The sequence below is a fragment of the Fundulus heteroclitus genome, chromosome 23 (genome assembly GCF_011125445.2).
Source record: "Fundulus heteroclitus isolate FHET01 chromosome 23, MU-UCD_Fhet_4.1, whole genome shotgun sequence".
NCBI classification, from domain to species: Eukaryota; Metazoa; Chordata; class Actinopteri; order Cyprinodontiformes; family Fundulidae; genus Fundulus; species Fundulus heteroclitus.
The window spans coordinates 16,616,017-16,639,701 of NC_046383.1; the positions used below are offsets into that span (position 1 = coordinate 16,616,017).

The 23,685-nt window shown below is 40.0% G+C and overlaps 1 protein-coding gene across 2 annotated transcripts; it reads right to left on the bottom strand.

The window, feature by feature from the left end:
* Positions 1-4,035: 4,035 nt before the first annotated feature.
* Positions 4,036-22,286, bottom strand: LOC105928694 (serine/arginine repetitive matrix protein 1). Of its 2 annotated transcripts, none has more exons than XM_012866111.3 (7): positions 21,694-22,279; positions 18,427-19,981; positions 15,269-15,297; positions 11,386-11,514; positions 10,924-10,990; positions 10,721-10,828; positions 4,036-4,949 (listed from the first exon to the last, which is right to left on the bottom strand). In XM_012866111.3, the coding sequence occupies exons 1-7, from the start codon at positions 21,801-21,803 to the stop codon at positions 4,323-4,325; spliced, it is 2,625 nt and encodes an 874-aa protein (XP_012721565.2). In that variant the 5' UTR covers positions 21,804-22,279; the 3' UTR covers positions 4,036-4,322. The 2 variants fall into 2 exon arrangements, with proteins under 2 accessions (XP_012721565.2, XP_035983331.1); XM_036127438.1 differs by lacking the exon at positions 4,036-4,949 and adding an exon at positions 7,171-7,582 and having other exon boundaries at positions 21,694-22,286.
* Positions 22,287-23,685: the final 1,399 nt, after the last annotated feature.

Consider the following 23,685-nt stretch of genomic DNA (forward strand, 5'->3'; position numbering starts at 1 on the left):
AGGCCAAAGAAACAGGAAATTCTTTGTTGCTGTTTGAAGATTATAGGGATGTTGTCTCATGGTTTTGATGATACCTTTTGTTTGAACAAAAGATTAAATTTGTTCAATTCATGTCGTCAAAAGCCTCAGCCTTAGTAATTTCTTCTGTGACCCCAACTAATGCTTTTATTTGACAGAACTGATCCAAACTGAATTTAGTCAGATTAATGTTATACATAAAAAATGGGCTACAGGATTTCAGCCTGATGTAAGATTTTCAGTGTAAGAAATTCCTAATTCCTTAATTTACGGATTCTTACTTATATGTAAATGAACAGACAATACATTTTTCTGACTGAAATGAAGAGGATATTGTTCCCAAAATGATCTCTTGGGCAGCATTGAAGGTGGAGAGAAAGTATGAGAGGAGTTATGCCTGCAGAGGATTATGTGGGGAGGTAGGTAGGGCTGGACCAATTGGCTTAAACTGTCATTTTAAATATTTATGACAGCTTGAATCAGAGCGCCAGCTTGGTTGAAGTCAGTTTCACATCATTAATTTTAAAGCCTGATGCAGGTAATTGTGAGAAAACTTCACGTTTAAAAAAAAAGAAAAAGAAACCTCTTTTGATTGCTTTAAAAAAAAAGGCTTTCAAATTTTCTTTGTATCGTAATTGATTAGTTAGACCAAAAAATACATTTTCTTCATGTTTTGTGCATTTTAATATAGGGTGTGTAAAATACATTCATTTGTACGTTGTAAATTGTATGTTCAGAAAAACACTGACTTTGTTGAACATGTAGAGGTATTAGAAATATTTGTATCAAAAAGTATACATTTGGAGTTATAGGCTTACTTCAGGCGCCTTCAAAAAGTATTCACACCCCCTGAGATTTTCATAATTATTTCGTGTCATAGCCACATATGTATTTTATTAAGGATTTAATGCCAGGAACAACATAAATCTTCATTCCTACAAATGTGTTTTGGGAGGGAAAAAAACAGAAAAACAAGTGAGACCTGCATATACGTTCAGCTCCTATAACTCTGATGCCCCTAAATTTCAGAAAACAGACAAGTTTTCCTTGGTAGCGCTGTGTTAAGCTCCATCCAACATCCCATTAGGTCTGATAAGTCTGTCCCTGCTGTAAAACAACTAAATGATGCTGCCACCGCACATTTTACGACGAGGATGCTGTGGTTCATGGTCTGCAGTCTTAGTTTTCTGCCGCACTTAGTCTTTTGCATGTTGGAAAAATTTCCATATTTGTGTTAATCTGACCAGAGCATCATCTTCTACCTTTTTTGCGGCATCCCCTGCATGGCAAATTGCAAACGGGATTTATTGTGTCTTTTTGGCTCCGGGGGCTTCACAGAACAGCTGGATTTAGACTGAACTCAGGTTTCCACTCAGTAGGACTCCATTTACTAATCATGGGACTTCTGATGGCCGCTGGTTGCACTGGATTTTATTTTGAGGCATTAGAGTAAAGGGAATGATATATATATATATATATATATATATATATATACATATATATATATATATATATATATATATATATATATATATATATATATATACATTTCCTCCACTTTCTAGATTTTCATTGTAAAGGAAGAAAAAAAAGTTCATAATTCAAACACACAAATGAATAAATGGATCTATAGTCTGTATTTTGAGCCAATCTACACAAGCTTCTTTATTGGTATAGATACACAAGTTCAGCACACTGTGCCAATTTAACCATAAACTTTAATGAAATTCTGAGACCATAAAGACTAAAATAACTTTATTTGTGTTTTCTATTTAATCTACAACATTAAAATGCATTCATATTACTTACACTCTCATACTATGCTGTACATTAAGGTTACTAAATCAATAGAGAGCCTCCACCACAGACATTAAGTTATTTCAACAAGGAAGGGCTACGGTGTTAGTCTGCACAGTATTTACACCCACTCATAATGAATATTTATACAAATCTTTGCCCACACAGTTAACTCATAATAAAGCGTTGGCTAACAAAGGAAACCATTTATAGAGCACTACATCTGACCAGACTGTATTGACAAATGTATTTGACCACTAATTAGGGGATTTGTCAGGATCCCCAGGGGTTTAATTACTACTTGTAGCTCCCTGGGGATCCCGCTGTCTATGCTGCACCCTGTAGTATTCTTTATTTATCTTGTTTTTGTCACTGGTTGCTTTCTGTTCTTTAGGATGTCAGTAGTTGATTCATGTTTCTGTTTTTTTTTTCTAATGTCCGCCCACCCGTCCTTAGGTTAGTTAGGTTATCCTCTCATGTGTGGCCATTCATTACGTCTCCCTGTGAGATTCCTGCCAGTTCATTACCCTCCCTCCCCATCAGCCTAATCACCTTCACTGCTCTCACCTGTAGTCATTTGCTCCACCTGATGTCCCTTTAGCCAGCTTAGTCACTCTCATTGTTAGATCCTCTACCATGAACCCCGGTTTTGATTTCATTCCTGCATCCTGTTTTCATCTGCCTGCCCATAAGCTTTTGTTACCATTGTTCAGTAAATCACCGTCATTGCAATATGTGGCTTCCCAGCTTTTGTCTGCGCTTCGGTCCTGCAACGAGCCCATCAAACCTGACAGGATTATTCAAACCCTTTGCCCCAGGCGTGGATCATCAGCCACGCTGTCGCCAAACATTTCAGCCTTTTCGTGGTCAAATGAAAGATGGAGCTTTTAGGATTGCAGCAACCCAGCAACGAGGTGAAAGGCCACATACACAGAACCGGGTCAGCTACAGTAAAGGTGCATAAAAATGTGCACCACACCTGAATGCTTGAATGCCTGAATGCATAGCTGAAGGGTTTCACCATTAATTAGAGTGGTGAAAAGAGCATGGACAGTGGGCTGCTGAGCAGTGGATCAATGTGACAAGTCACTATAAGCGAGTCAGGGTTTGGTGGATGCCTGAAGAGCATCAGGCCACCCAAACACTGCAAAAAGGGAACTAAAGGTAAGTAGAATTTTCTTGAAATTAGTATATTTTTCCTCGATTTGAGCAGCTAAATGAGACCATTTGCCAATGGAATGAGTATTTTTACCCATAAAATAAGATAATTAGATATCCTGGACTTGAAATAACATGATGGAGATGAGCTGTCCTTATTTTAAGTGCAAAAATCTTATTCCATTGGCAAATAGTCTTATTTACCTGCTGAAATCAAGGGAAAATGCACAAATTTCAAGAACATTTTATTTACTTTGAGTTCCCTTTTTGCAGTGAAGGCATTGTGCCAACCGGGATATTTGGAGGAGGACGGATTATGCTCTGGGATTTGGTTTGGAGCCCTTATCGTCAGCATCTTCAAACATTTAACACTGTTTCCATTGAAAACCCTTACGGAGCCTTTTTCTATTGCAGCATCTCCTGTCTGCAGTGCACAAAGGATCGAAAGACATCTTTCACTCTGAATTAGTGCAGACATTGGGGGACCAGACCTTTTGTTGTCCAGCATCTTCAGTGTACGACCTCATAAATGCTCTATAGAATAAATGCACACACATTCCCCACAGAAGAGTGGGAGCCAAAGAAAATGAGGGAAGCAACTTTATATTAAAGTTATTGCATTTGAGGGGTGGCCAAACACTTATGTCCATTGTGTTTAAATTTGCCAATTTACTCCTTATCAGTGCAAACCTGAACACAAATAATTATTCCTGCTTGAATGAGACACATTGCACAAATCAAGTGAAATGAGCAGAAAGAGTCCCCTCTAACCTTTCCAGTTACAATTCCTTGTTTTTTTCCCATTGTCTCCATCTTTAATTCATTTATTTTTATCTTTGGGTGTGCTAATTTATACTAAGGATCAAACATAACTACTGAGTAAAAGAAACTGAATGAACCACGTTGGTCAGAAATCATGTCTGCTATCCAAATTCTAACTTTATCATCTCTTAAACAAATATCCTACATTTTGAGACTCGATGAGGATAAGATATATAATTCTGTGCGGTTTCAGGACCTATAAGTGTACAACATGTTAAAAAAAACATTGTGTGGATCTAATCTAGTCTGCTGCTTATTTTATTCATGACACTTTTCAGATGACATAGTGGCATCTTCTTCCTGTTTGCAGAACCTTCTCTGAACTTCTCACTGTAGCGGTTTTAAGGTTTAAACCCTTATACCGCACGTTTTATTCAGCTATACGAAAACTTACACACAGATGATGTCTTAGTGAAATAAATCTACACGCTCTGGCATTTTTCAGCCGCGGCAGCTTAAAGAACGTCCACCGCTGACGGGTAATCAGGACACAGATTAACCAACTCAGATGTCCTCGGGTGGCATTCTCAGTCTGCCACTTTCCCTGCCTGCTCCACTCCGTTCGTCCACTCCTGCCCACTCTGCTGCTCCTTCCCTCCCCCGGCCTCCTTGTGTGCCTGCAGCTGATGCATGAAATCATCCAGGATCTGCTGGGCCAGCATGGAGTTCACGTTCTCTGCATCCTGCTCAAAGAGCAGCACCTTTAAGCCCCCTCTTCCTTCCCACCTGTCACCCGCTGCGTGGGCGTGCTGGGGGTCTGGAGTGGCCTCGGCGTGGGCAGCGCTCCGCGGCAGCTGCTGCTGGGTTTGTGGGTACACCGGCTGGGGTCTGGCAGGATAACCAGGAGCTGCGGTTTTATAGGAAGCAGCTCCGACGTCGGCCAGAGAGAAGGACGGGCTGTGAGTGGACTCATGCTGGCCCTCGTTTTTAGCTGGTGTGAGAGCTTGTTTAATCGGCAGAAAGGCCGTCGCCCTCTGCGGCCCTTCCTCTGACTCGCTCAGCCAGCCCCGGGCTGCTTCCTCTGCTTTAGGATGGCTAGATTGGCCATCTGTCTGCTGGGATTGGCTGGTTGGAAAAGAGGTTGTGAGGAACTTTTGTACGGCTTCGGCCGAACCAAAATACTTCCCCAGAAGTTCCTTCACCAAAACCGGTACCTGCAGGGCAGAAACCAAACACACGGGTTAACTCTGAAAAGACGTTCTCTTAAAAACTGCATTTGCTTCAAAGCTCTTATTTAATGTGAGCCATGGTGTCTACTGAATAAAAGTCTTTGCTGCATCTGCAGACTTTGAATAGATGCATCGCTTCATTGAATTTGGCAGATTAGCGACGCTCTCTGTTGATAAATGACATTTTACTTTAACTAAGACACCACGTTTCCTCGAGCTGTTCTGTTAAAAAATATGAATCAAGCCATTAAAAAGGCTGTTAGAGGTTATTGAGAGGTAAGACAGCAAAAGTATTCATTGCCACTTTTTTCACACTTTGTTATTCCTCTGGTGTCTTTGTATTCATCCCCCTTTATTTTGATGCAGGTAATTTGTCAGAGAACGTTAGAGACAACACAGCAGACAAGCTCAGGTAGAAAGTTGAAGAGAAAGATAAAGATGGACTTAATAGAAGAGTGGTAAGAAGAAAGCCATTTGTTGGTGAAGATTCTCAGTCATCCAGGTCATGATCAACCCAGAAAAGGTTAAAAATAAAACAACTGGACTTCTATTCTGAAGCTGAAGACGTTTCACTTCCCATCCAGGAAGATTTTTCAATTCAAAATGTCTGGAGTACTGTGGAGTACCCATAAGAGCTTAGATTCACATGAAAATCCAAGCAAGAATAACATTGCCTTCTTGATTCCTTTGTCCAGGAAATACAGGCATCATTCTAACTGTGACAACAGTACCCCCTGCTGTTTGGTCTGTACCTGCAATCAGTAGTATGATGAATACTGTTAATAAACTCATTAAAAAAAGCATAAAACTTAGTGTAACTGAAGTTTGTCTTTAATATGAATGACTTGATGTTATTTTTACCATATGAGCTTCAAAGCTAGTTAAAAGTTGTCTGCAGGTATGACTCGAGCTAAAAAACATTTATATTGTTGATATGTAGTTTGAAAGGTGCGGCAATGTTGATTATATGTGATAAAGGAGCCCATATATATGTTATAACTTTTAAAAGGGATTCTGGGTAATCTTCAGAACGACAGATTTAATGCATGAAAACAGAAAACGATAAAAGTTAAATTTTTTCTGACCCATTTTGTTGGAATGGGAGAGTAGTGAATTTTCATTCTTCAAAGGGGGAGCAACAGAAAGACATTGAGAACAACTGCTGTAAGGGACGCAACAAACATTTAGAAGTTCCTCTGGGAGTAAACTGAACATTTTGGCCTTCTTGGAAAATGCTATGTGTGGTGGGAAATCAATGCCATCACTACTGTGAAGCATGGTGGTGGCAGCATCGTGGAGTGGGGTTGATTTTTTTTCCAGCTGGTCGGAGTTGATGGGGAGATAGATGGAGCTAAAGGCGGGGAAGTCCTGGAAGAAAGCCTAGAGGCTCCACAAGACTTGAGACTGGGCCAGAGGTTCACCTTCCAGCAGGAAATCAGTCAACATAGAGCCAGAGAGCTACAATAGAAAGGCTTAGATCAAAGTGCAGTTGTGGTAAAATAAGAATTTGACTGGAAACTGATGTTCACAGGTGCTCTCTCTAAGCTGACAAAGCTTGTTATTTTTACTAAGAAGACTGGGCAAAATGTTCAGTCTCCAGAGGTGTGAAGCTGGAAGACTTATCCAGAAGACCAAGCTGTAGCTGACTGCATTCACATCAGCGAAACGGGGAGGATGCGTTTGCAACATCTCCCCACAGCAGAACGCCATCTTCAGGAGGGCAGCAGTAAAGCAGGTCGGACTGACAAAACACAAACTGCACTTTCCCCAAATCAAGCGTGTAACTGGTGCAACTGATCAGGAAGTCCCACAGATGGCACGTTGTTGTTGAAGTCAAAAACTGTGACAACACACTAATGTGTCTCTGGCTTAACAGCAAGAAAAGCATCCTTCTCCCGTATCACATCAGGACGGGAACCAAATCAGCAGCAAGCACTAACCGTAGGGGGTGGGAGTTGATCCTAGCATGGAGTTCTCAATCCTTTTCAAAATGGCATATATATATATCAGGTCATCTAAAACTTACCTTTCAATTAAGAATCGCACCATTAAATAAATCATCACCATGATTAACTGAGTAATACTAGCTTCGACTTGTTGTAAAATTAATGTTTCCACATTCTAAATGTCTCCACATCGTCTTAGTGGAGAAACGAACGTTATTCTGTATATCTGTACATCTGTATATATATAGTATAAGATGCTACACTGCAGGTGACATCGAGCATGACCTGGGGAATAATGTCACATCTCGGGGTTCCAGCTATGCTACAAATGGAAAAAAAGCACCTGCACAGCAGAAATATTACAACATGAAACATTGAGCATCTGAGACTTTGCCTGAGCCCAAAAAATTTTTCTTTGCAACGGTAGATTTGAAGCACTAAGCATCCAGGAGCACCCTCCATCTTATAAATGAAGTACATGACGCTTGTTTACAGGTTGAAGTGTAGTTGGGGTTTTCTCATGGGGCTGATTTGCATGCTAAAATGTTTTAAAGTGCTGCATTTTTACCATTCAGATCGTTGCCGCACCTCATTATGTCACACTGTGCCATGGCTTGTTATTTGCTCCTCTTTTCTTTTTCAGGCGCTCTTCCAGAAAGGTCTGCTCCTTTTCTGCAAAAATCACAGATTAAGAAGCAGCTGTTCCTTTTCTTTTTTTTTCTTTTTTTTCTTTTTTTTTTTTTTTTTGCTTGAGGAGTGCTAAACTACCCATTAAGCAGGTATTATGCAAATGTGTTTCACAGCACAAAAACAACAACCCTGAGAACAAAGAGTGTGTTCTGTGGGGAAGGCAATAAATATTTGGTCTTGAGTTTTAGGGATTGTTATGCTGCAGACCTTTTTATGAGATAATATTGCATATTATATTTTTAATACTATACTTTCAAGGTGCTGGAAAAGATTTTTTCTCATCTGTTGCTATTTATTTATATCTTTAAAGGAGACACTCCTTTAAAGAAGCCTAATGCAGATGCTTCCATCATAAGTAATCATAGGCTCCATATCTATTCTAACATTTTGGCCAAGATCATTTAAATCACAGTTTATCAACAATCCTAATCCATTTTGGTCTCTTTAGATGCTTTTTAGTCAAGGTTTCTTACCGCACGACAGCACTGGGATTGCATTGGTAAAGGGCTTAAATGTAAATATGTCTCAACAGCAATGATCAAAAACATAAAATCATGATTGACAGCTTGGAAAAACAGGCAGGTTTCCTGGTACTGTGCTAAATTGCTACATAACCTATTTGACAGATGTCAATACGATCTTTGTTTCATGTGTTAACCTTAAATCGTAGCAAACACAGCGCAGGTGGGGTACCTCAGGGCTCCATTCTCAGGCCACTTTTATTCAACATTTGTAGCTCAGATTATGATTACTACAGTAACTCCTGCAAACTCTTTGCTGATGACGTGCATTTTGATATTTCTGTGTCACCACTTTAGTGAACCCCACACCCGTTGCTGTTTAGGTGTGAAGCATGTAGATCATCAGAGGCCTGTAGGCCCAGAACGAAGCAGCATTCAGTTTTCAATGTTCCTCAGTTTAGGAACCAACTGCCTAACATCCTCAGATGTGCAGAAACATGTAGCTCTTTAAATCAGGACTGAGAACATTGCTATATAAAGCAGCTTTTCCATATAAGCCAAGGATTGATTTGTCATTTCTATCATGTTTTAGTTTTTTTTTATCCATGCATTTTCTAACACGTCTATCCCTTGTGGGGTCACCTGGACAGGTTGCCAGGTTTTTATTTTGTTCTTTAGTTTTTCCTGTAAAACACTTTGAATTACCTTGTGCATGAATTATGCAACAGATATAAAAATGCGTCTTCTTTTCCCTTTATAAGATTACACAAAAGTTTTGCTTCTCGGAAAGGAAATATGATGTATGACTAAACGTTTTCACAATAAGGACGAGAAAAAGAAAACTTTGGAATAAAGGGTTTAACACCAGTCTCCATGAATGATTTGTGCTTGACAGAATGATTTCAATTAGGAGCCAAAGCCCATTTGGGTTCTTTCCAACAACTCTTTCCTTTTCTCCTGCACTAAACAGACAATTGTTTCTATCTGAAGAGAAAGTTTTACAGAGTCACTGAAGGTCTGCATCTCTCCGTTCCCCCTGAAACAAAGTCCTGTTAGTCTCTTTAGAGGTGACAAATGGAGGCCTGCACCAACTCCTGAATAAAGACCACAGTCCTTGCTGGTTTGACCTTTTTCCACTTTAAATGAGATCTATATCTATTCTTTCTCCACTGTGGCAAACCTCTCCTAACTCACCAAGTCCTCCAAACAACTTTCCATTTGAAACACTCATAAAGCTGAGAAGCATAGTAAGACACATCCACGGTGACTGCAGTTTAGAATGAGCAACACTTTGATTCCTCAGTGTCTACACTCCCCTCCACCACCACCACCACCCATGTGGTGATTTTTCTTTCTTTCTTTACTGTTGACAAGATCGGATGTTGAATCCATTTTTTTTTTCAACAGATCTTTACCCTTTTTTTCTGTGAAAAAATAATAATCTGCTACCTCAGTCAGACCTGTGCACCTCAAGGACCCTGCAGAAAGAATAACGGCTGGACATCGCCCACACATGACTCCAGATCACCGCAGCAAAGACTTCCTGTCAGCAGCTCGCCTGATCAAAAAGAAAGTCAGCTTTCGATTTTTGTTGTTTACAATTTAAAGCAAAAGAAATCAGCATAACATCTGCTCTTAAAGTCGTTTTTAACTAAGGTTTATATAAAGCAACTTGCAAAAACGACCGTCCCTAAAACCTTTTCATGTTTTGTACGTCGTAACCACAAACCTTTTGTGTATTTTATTGGTTTAGGCAGAGCAAGAATTGAAAAGCAGAAGCTAAATCATGCAAGAGCGTTATATTTTTATTTTTAGAAATGTAAATTTGAAAAGTGTGGGATGAATTTCCGTTCAGGCTTCCTGAGTCACGGTTTTCCCTCAGGATAGCCTTGTAGTCAGCGCGGTCTGGCTTTGTTTTAGCAATGGCTTTCTTCTTGCCACTCTTCCATACAGGCCAAAGCTCTTTAGGGCAGGACTAATAATTTCACATTCTCCCACCAGAGCTGTGGGTCCCTGCAGCTCCTTCAGCACATTAGGCTTCAAAACTACTAAAGATTTACAACCTTCTACCGCTGTATACACAATATAGCTATTCTTCTATTTAATGGTACAGATACAGTTTGTTAAAAAAAAAAAAATTAGATTTTGCTCGTCGCTACATAAACTCAGACTGCACTTTAATTTATATGGATACACCTCATGCTGTCATTGTATTTATGTATAATGTCTAAAATTTAATGTTTGTAATGGCACAGAAGAATGGCTAGTGGGCTCAACACAACTCCAGATAGATAAAAGGAAAGAATATTATTGTAAATATCTTTTCCCTTAAAGCATTATACTAATGTGCAAAGACTTTAAAAGGAGTTCACACTAGTATCAGAATCAGAATCAGACATACTTAATTATCCCAGAGGAAAATTACTTAACAACTAGTAACAACTATCATGCATGGTAATAAGATAAAAGTCAACCAGAGGAATTTAAAACTTTCAAAAGCTGCAAATTTCACATCAAGAATATTTATTTTTTTTATGAAATTGTTGCATATTAAGGGTTTTGTGCGTGTTAAAGGTGAATTTAACCGAATTTAGGACCATGTTTCCGACAAAGCCAGTTGAAGTGTGCATAAATGGCCACTAGGTGGCAGCATGCTCACATTAATGTTCTCCAGAGCTGCTATGGTCCTGTGGGCGTCATCCAGCTCTGAGCCCAGCTGGGAAACTCGATTCTGCAGATATTTCCTCTCACTGCTCAGGCTCTCCGACTGCAAACACAGGGGAGGAGAAAAACAGAGCCATTTCAATATATATAGAGAGAGTTAACCCTTGTGTTCATTGTTACTGCACCCAAAACTCTCACCGCTTTGTGAAGGTGCTCTCCCAGCAGGTTATTCGCCTGTTTTGTCCCACTGTGTGTCTGCAGGAGGCTTTGTAAACAGAAGAAAACAAGAAAATTTGATTTCATTATTATCCAAGTTGGGTTTCAGGACATTTAATGGCGGCTGTGTGAGAGGGACAAACATACAGTGAATAACAGTGAACGTGCAACAAATGACTCCCGACAGGAGGCCAGTGTGAGGCAGCCATTCACTGCAGTTGCTGCAGGAATGCCTGCTATGTGCTTAGTATGCAGCAGCAGCTGCTTGGAAACAGATTCAGGCCTGACCAGCGAGTTTGGATGGTTTTAATTGGCCTCTTCCTTGGTAATCAGGTCAAATCTAAGGCTTGTTACTGACCCAGCATGATCATCTCTTATAAATGCAGTCTCTGTGTCTGTTGTCAACATGCTGCACCTTTAAAGATCTGCTTCGCCCTGCTTCACCTCTTATATTTCTCCTTAACGTGACTGAGCTCGTCCCTGGTCCTCTGCAGCTCTGCCTCCAGGCTCTCAATGCAAACCACCGTCTGCAGCAGGTTCTGGTGGAGATCTGCATTCTCCTCCTGCAGCGCCCTGAGAGCACAGAGATGGGGGAGGGGAAGGTGGATTGGCTCCATAAATGAGGACCAGACATATCTGGTTTGTGCTGGAAAAAACAGACCCCCCTGAAAAGTCAGAGTAACACTTGGATACGGTCAAACATGTTTTGAGTTACTGCCGGGCAAAATTAAAAAAGCTTTTCCCACCAGTAATCGATTATTGAAGCAGGGAACATTCTTCATAGAAAACAGGCAAACATCTTAAGGTGTCTTGCCTACAATCTTGTCGTATTAGTCTAGAGATGCACTCGTAGCATATTAATATGTGTGCGTCTGAATTAATGATGCTCTCCGTGTAGGTGGACGGATCTCAGATCTGACGATGACGTCATGGACAAGCTGGTCGTTCTAGGTGGGATGATCAGCTTGATTTGCTGTGGAGGAAGCTACTGTTACCAGTACAGGCCAATATCCCCCTTCAGCCAGTTTAAACATGAGCTACAGGGCCGAGCATCTAATCCAGAGCGGGTTTTATGAGTAAGGGAACTAAACCAGTGTTCAGGGCCCCCAAAGCAGTAACGCTCCCCCCCCCTTAAAAAATGCTTTTATTTGGACACTTACTATAGATCTAAAATTTGTATGTTTGTTTTATTGAGAATGATAAGACTATTTTATCTGAGTTGATGGTTTCATCTGAGACAAATTAAGATTATTGTATGTTAAGCATTTAGATTAAATATTTAAGGGAAGAATAACATTTTTTGTACATTTACTTTCTAAAGGCTCAAGCCTCATTTGTTGTTCATCGTCGATCCTTGTGCTACCATAGCTACGCTACAAGTGAAATCTTTTCTTTTTTCAAGTTAAACTCTTTTTAAGGCCCCGTACAGCCTCGGGCTAATGACATCAAAACAGTCCAAAGCTTAAATTGTCCAGCAGCCATGTTGGATTTTGAACTCAGGGGACTTTCCTTGTCCAAATTCCCGCTTCAGGGACCTTTCAGTTTCATTTTTGCAACGTTTAAGTCCGTTGCACAATGAGACCTGGTTACGTATTTGAGCACAACTGATCTACGCGTCATATTATACGTTTACGGATCTAGGACAGACGTCACACATGTTCTTGTCACAGCGATTTGAGCGTCTTGTAGATGTAAGCGATCAGTCCTGAGTGATCAGGCTAACCACAAGTGGCAATAAAAATATTAATGCAGCTTCTTCATTATAGGATAGTTAGTAAGGTTGGATATTATGAATCTACCAATAATTTATTTATCCAAAATAAAACTTAAAAATGAATGGATATTATCAATATTAAAATATTAGAAATTGTTCTAATAGGGTTAAAAATAATAATATTCCAGATTTTATAAAGATTTTATTCAATTAAGAGGAAGTTCTTACCATCTCAGAGGTCTGTTTATTGTTTGAAAATGTTCAAGTAAGAAGTAATGTGAAGTTTAGATGGGTTTCAGTTGTGGGTATTAAACTATGGAGTGGACTTAAACAATGTGTTTCTTTCATAGGAATTTATAAAACTATTAAAGCCTAAAACTGAGTGATTATCAATGTGTTTAAAATGGAAAGATATGTATTTGGTTTTAAAATGTGTAAAAATGGTGAACATGTTGCTTTCTCTATCTTCTTTTTTTTCTTTTGACTATATTATGTATAATGACGTCAGCTGATTCAGTATTAGTTAAAAGGGTTTAAATAAAGATTGGCTCATATAGGCATCGCTTCAGCCCATTCCCTTTTTAGTTGGAATGCTTCTTATTCTTATTCTATTTTTTTAAGCTTGTTTTGATCTAAATATATCCACCAAATAAATAAATAAGCCAAATTACATGGATACAAAAAGGAGTATGTTCACAAATGATTTTCAGTGTCTTGTGTGCCACAGACCTTTAAATCCTGCGGTTCAGTTTGTTTCTGAAGAATGACATGACTGCAGAGTTGCGTTTGTTCTACTTGCAAATTTGAAAACCAGTGGGATTTGCCCCTTGTACATCTTAACCTTGTGGCAAAGTGGTTTAATGAGATACAAAAGATATGCTGATAATTATAAACAGTTCAATCGTGCAGCGTTTCCCACTTTTGATACAACAGCCATAGTCTGACCTCGGGGCTTCTCCTCTAACTAAACATATAATCTTTACAACTTCAGGGACTGTTCTGTTAAATTTTTCTGGCTTGGATTTCCAAAATTGGAGCGTCCGATTAACAAACCAGTCCAGCATGGGACTACGTTTCAATTTTAAAGTCTATACATAACCTGCAAGAACCGAGAAATGTGTTTCTCTTGGATCTGCATGACAAAGGGAATCTTATTTTTGGGGCATTCTTGTGGCTTGTGTGGAGGATTTTTTCTTGTGCGCCGTCTGAGAACTATTGGTCAGAAATTTGATGTGGTTGTGGTGACAAGCCTGATTAATGTTACAGTGGGAGGGACCCATGAGGAGTGTTGAATGCAAAGAGAAAGTACTAAATTCTCTGTTAATGCAGATTATGTACAGGCCTTAAACTTGCAACCAAATCTACTCATCGTCACACTAATTAATCACAGAATTTGGATTTGGATATCATGTCACAGCTGAGTTGAGCGTGTTCTGGTTGCATGAAAGAAATGGGATGAGCTCATCTTCGCGCCGCTTTACTACTATCTAAAGGGATGACATCTTTATTTTTTGCAACCACAAAAAAACAACTCAAGATAAATGTTTGCAAATTAATATTCAGCTGTGTTTTCTGTTCCACTGGTTTGAAAAGAGTCAAACAGCCATAAAAGCTGCACGTTTTTATCTTCAGCTTTTACAGTGTCATGTTTGCAGCAGCCGTGCTGGATATTAAGGTTAAAGGTTTATTTGGGACCACTGCTCTGAGTTACTGGCTTTTATTGTATTTTAACTGTTATTATTGCTATTACTGACTGGCAACTCAAACATTTGGATACGTCAGTGCAAACACAACACACACAACTTACTAGGCCAGTAGTACATACAGCATGAGTGGCAAAAAATAAATGAATAAAAAATACAAGAGGTCCATGAGCTTTGTTCCCTAAAACCTAAAACGTTCTTTACTGTTTACTTTCAAAGATGCAAAAACAGCCATTGTACATAATTTTTAATTATAATAAATGATGAAATAAAAATGTAACCTCGTAAAAAAGGATAACGGTTTCCATTTTAGAAATATCCCAGTCTCTGTGTTGCTCAATAGGTTTCTGCTATAGGACTAGTGAAATTTTTACTATATTAACTAGGCAAACGTGTTGCCAGTTAAAGATTTTTTTCTGAAGTCAAGGTCCAGACCATAAAGCACCCGTGATCTGGCACTAAAGAGTCTATACTACAACTCTTTAATTTATGTTATACAACACAAGTTTATTACTTTAGTTAAGAGGTGATAGATATGTGGATGTCAGAAGAACATTTTAAACATAAAATAATGAGCAAATGTGCAAAAAAATTCTTATTTGCTGGTGAAACTAAAAATTCTGTGGTGTTTGAAATGTGGTTCATCTCTAATAATATGTTAAATATATTAATATATACTAGTGAATATATTAAGTCATTCTGAATGTTCTTCTGTGCTGCTTTCTCCTGTGTCCTTTCATGTGTTTGCATTAGTGATCAGATCGAGTCTGTTACATAAATGAGTTCCATTAAAACACCCCCCCCCCTCCCTTTAGTTTTTAAACAGGAAGACACTCATTAATGGGATCAATAAATCCCGTCACACAGGCTGGATCAAGAGCGACAAAAGGCAAACACAGAGGACACTTACTGAAGGTGGTCCGGATCACACACCATGTTCTGTAACAAAGACAAGAATATGTGGACAGGAAGTGAGAGGTGCAAAGAAATATAACATTTTAAGAAGTTGTTTTTCTCTTGTTATTGTTATAAATTGGCAGATGTTCTGATAGCATCTGAATTTAAGCATTTAGTACTCCTGCGTCGCTGTGGCTGAACCGCAGCACTTCAATACCACATTTGGTGCGATTTATTTTTACAGTCCAATGAGTTGGAGGAGGTTCAAAAGAGCGAGAAAAAAAATCACTCTCCAAATACAGCACTAAAACTTAGCAAAAGTTTTCTTGAAAGGAGTGCTTTTGTCTTTGATTTGAGCAAATAAGTTATCGGTCTGCCAATAGAATAAGATTTTTGCACTTGACATAGGAAGAGGTAATCTCCTCCATCATCTTATTTCAAATGCAGTATATCTACTTATCTTATTTTAGGGGTCAAAATACTCCACTGGCAGATAATCTTGTTTACCAGCTCAAATTAAGGACAAATACATTTATTTCAAGACATTTTTACTTACTTTTAGTTATTTTTCAGTGTGCAATCCAGCTATTCAAAGGAAAACAAGCATGACTTAGGAACAAGCATGATTTAGGAACTAGCTTCACGTGAAATCCTAAAAGTACAAGTAGTGATGAAAAACAAAGAGGTATGACCAGGAGAGCAGAGCTTGTATAACCAGCACGGCCCTCGGCCACATTACAGAGAACACGAGAGAGTCAATAACTTATTGAGTAGCGCCTGGATTTCCACAAGTATGGATCTGTTCTGTGACACTAAAAATGTTTCCTGTTTTTTTTTTTCCTCTTGTGGCATCATGAATGAGCACATCCAGCATCCTGGGAAAGAAAGGGACAGCTTATCTAATGTCGTCTAGTAAAACGGCCCTCACACCTTGTTCCCATCAAAAGGAACACATTGCAGGTATGAGCTACGGATGGTTGGAGGGGTGTTGCTTTCTTTTCTGAATGCACATTCATCCCAGAGAACAGGAGGCACACCAGCTTGGGAACAAACAAAACGGCATCTAATGAATAAGGGTATTTCAAAGGAATTTTTTCCCCTAGATGCACAGGAGTGTCATCTGCTGCATTGCTAGAGGATGAGTCAGCTCACAATGCGGAGTATTTGACACATCCCACACACCCTCTGACTCAGCTGCACTGCCTCTGCAAGAACGCCGCTTTTGCTTTGTACAGGCTCTCCTCTCTATAGAGGGCTGCATCAGCCATGAGGAGCCTCATCAGGCGCTGCTTTTACACAATAATCGAAACATTGCATTCTGCTGTGTCATTTTTATTTTGAACCCATGAGAGGACATTATCATAGTATCATAGGCTGGCTCTTATACGCTTTTAACCGTGCCCACAAAATGGGTGTAAACAGCTGTAAATCGAATACATTCTCAAACCAAAAACATTTGACAAATCTGAACTTTAATTGTAGGCTAAATAAATAGCCTACAATTGAAGTAAAAAGACCCTTTTTAAAGTATATGAACTTTTTTAAATAAATAAATGTAGCTGAATCATTATTTAATTTATAAATTACTTATTGACCTTGATCAGAGGCCAACTTCCCTACAAAATGGGAAGAATATTAGAACATGCCTTCCAAGTAATGTAAGTGTGTCTTGATCTTCATGAATTATATTTCACTAACTGGGTTTATCAGTGTCAAGGAGCTCTCTTTTTTTTAATCCTTCAACTTTCATGACAAATAGAACAATTTCCAATTCAAAATGGGAAACATAAGAAAACATACCAATTCAAGCAAGGTATGAGTGATAATCTTCACTATTTATTTTCTTTTAGTTGATAAGAGTGTCAACTTGTTTTAATGGTTGATCCAACACCTTCATGACACAAGCCAAATTCTCTTGAAAATGGGAGAAAAAAGAGAACATGAGTTGAAGCAAAGTGCATGTTTGTTTATCTTGGGTCACAGAATGTATGCTTACTAAACTGATTAGAGTACTTCTGATTATTAATCCACAGCGTTCATGACACAGAGCCCAATTTATCTTCCATATGGGACACAGAAGAAAACATCAAGTAAGGAACATATTATTTCCACAACAAACATATACTTATTGAGTTGATTTGATGTCAAATAACTTGTAATTAGTAATCCATACGGCGTTCTCTACAAAATGGGAAATATAACAGAAAATGCTACGCCAGTAAGACAAAACAGTCACTGTTTTTTTTTTTTTTTAAGTTGTAATCCTTGAAAAGTTAAACTCGTGACAATCCAGGATGGCGGATGACCCAGGGGCGTTAAAAGAAATCTCCAAATACAAATTTTAGAAAAGGTTTTTTCAGTGTGAGACGTTGCTACAGCAACAAAAACATGTTTTAAAACCATTTACACATCTTAACCAAGGGTGGCTGTGTATTTAAACTGAAAAATCCCATTGTTTTAATTAGTGTTGCGCCGATACCAATACCAGTATTGGACGGGGCCCTGATCCAGCACTAAAATGGTGGTGTACCGGTATCGGCAAATACCAACAAATAGGGCACCGATACCATTTTGATGTTTGTATGTCACTTGAACGCAGCCCTCTCTCTCCTGACTAGTGTTATACATGTTATATAAGTTCATGAAAGTTGCACTATTTTGGCATTTGAGAGCCAAAAGTTTATTCAACTATTGTCACCCATTCCAGGTAGGCAAAAAAAAGTTCTACTACCCTAAGTAATATGCAGTTCTTCATATATATATACACACACATCAGTTTCAAACAGATGGTATCGGCCAATACTGAACAGCCAGGTATCGTATCGGGGCCAAAAAATGGCAACGGCGCAACACTAGTTTGACTTTGACTGTAGGTCAATGTGAGTCATTGTTTGTTGGGGTTGACATGTGCGTTGTTTATAAAGGTGACCCGAGCTGACAACAGTGTTGTAGAATGAAACAGGTCGAGTGTTGCTGGTTTTGGTTCACCTACTGATTGCACAACTTGAATCACAAACAACAAACCTTTTTTAGAAAAGTTCTTGGCTTGTACTTTGTTGTGTATAAGGGAAGTATGTGAAGGCATCACGCACACTTACGACTCGGATCAAGAACCTTGGCTTGGATCTTTTTCTGTCAGATTTACCAGAAATCTTATCGATATGAGCTCACCCTGTGCGTTTGAGAGATCCCCATGTGCTGTGACTGGTGCCGGGCGCTCTGCTCTGAGCTGTGACTGGTAGCCGTGGAGGCCGTGTCTCGACCCCTGGACGAGTCGGACTTTGTGGACGAGGACTCGGAGCCGAACCCTTGTCCTGCAGCCTGGGACGAAGACGGAGGGGAGTTGCTCGGCCGTCTGTGCTCACCCTCATGGTGCGTCTGCACAGTAAAGTTTTGGATGTATGGGTTTTGGTTTTTAAAAGTGTCGGGGTGCTGTCTGCGGTGGTGGCGCTGTTTGGGTTGGTTCGGTTCAGGACTAGTACTGGTTCCATCTGTATGGGGAGGACCATATCTGCTGTATCTGTCCCCCGACATCGAGTCTCCAGTTGGAGACGGCCTCCGGTCTTTACGTCCGTGGCTGGCGGATGGCGGGAAGTGACTAGGCGGGGGGCTGCCTTGGTGCCTTCTTCCTGCATACGTTGTCAGCTTGTCCGAATCGGAGCAGTCTGAATGTTTGCGAGAGCCGATGGGGGGTTTCACCTGTCTGCTGAGCTTCTTCACCGGCAGCTCCGTGTCACTCCGTCTCCCGGCTCTGTGCTTCTTGGGTGGAAGCTCAGGCTTGACCGGCTCAGGTTTGGGGACTGGTTCAAAGGTCTTCTCTGTGGTTTTGTTGGGGCTCACGCCAAAAATGGAGAGCTGGGAAGGACTCATGACCTGTTTCGTGATCTCGTCTAGAAAAGCTGAAAACTGCAACTTTCCCTCCACAAAGGTGGCCCGGGCTCGCTGTATCTCAGCTTCAGTGATCCCTTTCCCCTTCACCCCACTCTGACCTTCTCCCGTCTTGACTCTTGGAGAAAGCACCTCCATTGACTTAGCCTTGCGAATGTCATTGTTGTTCTCCTTGTTTTTGAGTATCCCTTTGCTGGGTAACTGGCTTGAAGAGACTGCTCTCTTAGGACCCCTAGGGACCCCCAAAACGATGTTCTCCTCACTGAAAGCCAAGCTACGGTTTAGACTGGTTGTCTTATACAAAGGCCCGTGGTCGATTTTTGACGCTTTGGGCCGTCCTCTACCACCATCACTTTCGTTGCACTGCAGCAACCCTTCCTCACTCCGACTGTGACCTCTGTTGAGGTCGTACAAATCATTGCCTCTGCTTTGGTGCGAGCTGCTGACGACATTTCCCTTTTTGCTGTGTTTGACGGTGGCAAAGACGATGGGTTCGCTGCCGTCGTCCTCCCTGAAACCTCTGCGCACCTCAGAGATGTTGGAGCAGGACAGGGAGTGCTGCGGCCGCTCGGCGTGCTGAAGGTAGAAGGGATCGTTGGCGCTGGTCTCTGTGAACCAAGAAGTGGAGGAGGAGGACGAGGTGGAGGAGAGAGAAGAGGAGGAGGCCCTGGAGAGGGTTACAGAAGTGTGGTGGTCGTAAAGCTTCTCGTTATCTTGCTGGTACAGATACTGGGCGTCATGATGGGGGCTGTCGTAGAGAATTTCACTGTGCTGGCGGCGGCGGTGGGGCCCTCTGCTATCATCTGAGTTTCTAACATTGTCATCGAGCTTTGTATACCTGCACCAAAGAAAGAAAACATCAACAACCATTTGGATAAAGTGTAGCCACACATATAGTGGAAGCCACATATCGGCATATACTGTAAAAAGACACAACATTTACTTCCCACTGTCTGACATTAAATCAGGCTAAACCTTTCCTGAGTCAGGTCAGTTAGGATTATATATAATTTTTCCCATTTGCTAAATGCCAGAAGACTGTGAGAGAGATTTGTTATAAGCAGTTAATCGAATACTTTCCTTCAAAGATGGAAATTTACACACAGTGAGATTACTATACCCATGCCATTCTAAACAATGTGGGAAACACAAGAAGATGGTGCAATTTTGTAAACTTGTGATTTTGTTACCTCACAGTAATTGAACTCATGTGAGTATTTTAAGCCAAGACCCTAAAACACGCTGCTTCCATTTGCGGCATTGTGGTAAAATCAGTAGAAATCAGACAAGTTCACACTGTTCTGAAAGGAGACGGGTTTTGGATCCCAAAGACAAACCTGTATTGAAGCTAAACGACCCCAGAACAAATGGGAAAGACCTTGTAAAGAAGCTGGTTGGAGTTGGTCATAGATTTCCCTTATCCACAGTGAATTGAGGCCCATGCTGTCCACTCAGAGAGGAAGAAGCCGTTCATCAAATGCAACATTTAAAAGCCTGAATACAGTTTACAGTAACATGCATCCATTCATTTCTACACCCTCTTATTTTGCGTGGATCCTTGGGTGAGGCAAGGCAACAGCGCTAACACCAGCACCACCATGCAGCCCCACTCAGGGCCAAAGAGAGCAGAACGTAGAAATACTGCAGCAACATCTCTAGACATTAAAGCTGGGTCCTCCAAGCAAACAAACGTTTAACTCATACTGGCAAACTCCCATCATATTCAAGAAATTAGAATATACATTTCTAAGAGGCTTGTTAGTTTAATTAAAAGTACCTTTTGAAAAAAAATTTAAATTAAGCCAGTACTAAACTTACTTTTCAATAAGCCCTCATTTCTGCATGACAAATGCCACTCTTTTTTAGTCATGCAATTTTCTAATCTTAAATGCTGCTTTTTTTATTAGCTGGAGGTGGGGGAGAACATATTTAACAGAAATAAAGGCTTTAAATAAAGGCTTTAAAACATCATCAATCTTTGTTATGTGTTTCCCTTACTGAACTGAGTTACGGAAAATGAAGGAACATTCCAATAATATTCTAATTTATTGAATATGACTGGAGGAACAACGTGACAGAGTCAATGTTCTGTGGCCATCACAAAGCCCTGCTTTCAGTTTCCAGGAAACCTGTAGGCAGAGTTGAAAAGATACGCAAGCAAGGGTGAAACCTAACTCAGTTCCACCAGTTCTGTCTGGAGGAACGGGGCTAAAATTCCCCCAAACAAGAGTATCAAGCATGTGCTATGCTACCCAAAATGTTTTCCCACGCGTAATACAGTTTAAAGACAATTCTGTCAAATACTGAGGAAATAACTGTAAACTTCTGAATTCCCCAAAATTTCAAGCAGACCCTCTAGTATTCTGAAATGTAGTACTAAAATAATTCTGGTTATTATACTGACCACAAACAGGAAGAGCTTTCGGATTTAATAGGGAACAGTGAGAAATCAAATGTTGTAGTTTAGCTTTTTATCCGTGTATGTAACCATGTAGTTTCATTTCTCGTGAAGCTTTAGATTTCCTCCCTGGGTGGAGGGAATCCTCCTACCTCTGTGAATGGGTGTCTTGGTGGTGATGATGAGGATGGTGGTGGGGGTTCCTCTGTTTTTTAGTCTGATCTGAAGAAGGGCTGTGAACGGGTTTGAAGAACTTGTCCATAATGTGTCTCTTCCCTGGTTCCCAAGCTGCCGATGCCCTCCTGACGCAGGATAATGTTTTTTGCTCTGCTGCTTTGTCTCTGGCTCTTTTTCCACGTTCTCTACAAGACCACAGTTTAGTAGCTTAAACTAACTACAAAGTCTGCAACTCTCACATTTACTGTCATTCCAAAAAATCTTCAGCTGGAAAAGTAATTGAATCTAGTCGATAACTTGTGAATTATCAAAATATGTATGTATATTACTCTCTACAGAAATTGCAGTCTTCCCAGTAATTCCCAGGCTGTGCTGCTGGTGGATAGTTTCAGTGCCTCCTGTGTAAGTTTGTCTCCCTCAACATCTAACCGCAGAATAATGGCGTGGATGAATCCCTGGATGGTGGCTGGATTTTTCATCACGCCTGAGCAGATAGATACTCATCGAACCAACACAATGAGTGGGACCTTTGTCCTCACACAGGAGACAATTGACCGAAGCCCCGGGGAACTAAATCTATAACAAACCCTGTTTAAATGTACTAATAAACAACACATACAAAATTGTTTAAGTCTCCCCCATGTTGTCGTCATTTTGTTTTAATAAACCCATTTTTGAGTCTACTACTGTTTTCATTTACAAATTTACATTCACATAAATCCGACCTAAGATACCGAGTTGCCCTTTTGATTTTTAGAGCTTTCCTGCAACTATGTAGCTGAGGCATGCATAATAATACTCAAAGCCTATGTATGTCATCTTATGACATAAATTTGGCAGACAACCCAAATCTCTTCGACCCTTTTTCATTATGGCAACTATTCGATTCAAGCCAAATGTAAAAATATTTTAAGTTTTATGCAAATTGAATATGCTTCTCCTTTCAAGTGACATTGACATTTTTATTCATCATTCAAGGACCGCATAAACAGCTTATGAGATCAGAACTGTGGCTTTATATGTGTGTGTATGTGTGCAAGAGTCTGTATAACTAGTTTTTGTTTTATTGATGATTTAGCTTCTTTCTTAATTTTGTTCTATGTTTCATAATTCTTTGTTACATTAGCTGATGCAATGGATGAATTTTTATTCAATTAAATTATTTCTTTTTGAGCGAGCTATGAAATGCTAATCCCTGCAGTAACCATGAGAACCTCCTCAGAAACCCTTGCCGTATTTTTTAGCCAGGTTTACTACATAGATGGGCCCAAGTCTGTTCTGTAGTCCAGTTGTTGGATGTTTGTGAACCTACCTAATATCTATGATGTTAAAATGAAAGCAGATAACATGACTAATAAAAGAAAAATACCAAATGCCATACCATGACACCCCCTGGTCAAGGGGAAGATTAGACCCCAAGCAAATTTCTTCCCAGGGGAGATAAATAAAGAGACGTAAGCTTCAAAACTTTTCAGTTTAAGAACATATCGATTTATCACTGCAAAACTCATCCTAAAACATTTACAAATAATGTTCATCTGCTTCATCTCCAATTGCGGATAGCCAAATTTGTACCTTCCTAAGCTGCGGTGGGTGACCACACAAAACAAAACAAGAAAACCTTTCAAACACAATGATGCTAATTTGCAAGAAGGGGGCTATAGATCATAACAAGTCTTTGTTTGGGTAGTACATCATATGAACAAAGAGGTCTCTTTTAGCTATGTCTGCAAGGCTTTGACTATGTCCTGTTTAGGAGAAAAAGAGAGAAATCAATTCATTGGCTTTGTGATGGGACTGAAACTAGGCCTCAGGATACCTCACCACCTCCAACTGCTGCTGATCAATTGGGTGCTACAGTAATACACAGAGTTGTATAAGGGATTGATGCCCAGACATGTTTCTCCTAATGTAATCAACACTAAACCCACTGCTGATTTGAAAGCAAGGGGGAAGGGAAAATAAGA

Coding starts and splice junctions, on each gene's coding strand:
- LOC105928694 (XM_012866111.3), bottom strand. CDS start 21,803: ATGGACAAGTTCTTCAAACCCGTTCACAGCCCTTCTTCAGATCAGACT. Junction 19,982..21,693: donor CAAGACACCCATTCACAGAG/GTAGGAGGATTC, acceptor TCTTTGGTGCAG/GTATACAAAGCTCGATGACA. Junction 10,991..11,385: donor GTTAAGGAGAAATATAAGAG/GTGAAGCAGGGC, acceptor CTGTTTACAAAG/CCTCCTGCAGACACACAGTG.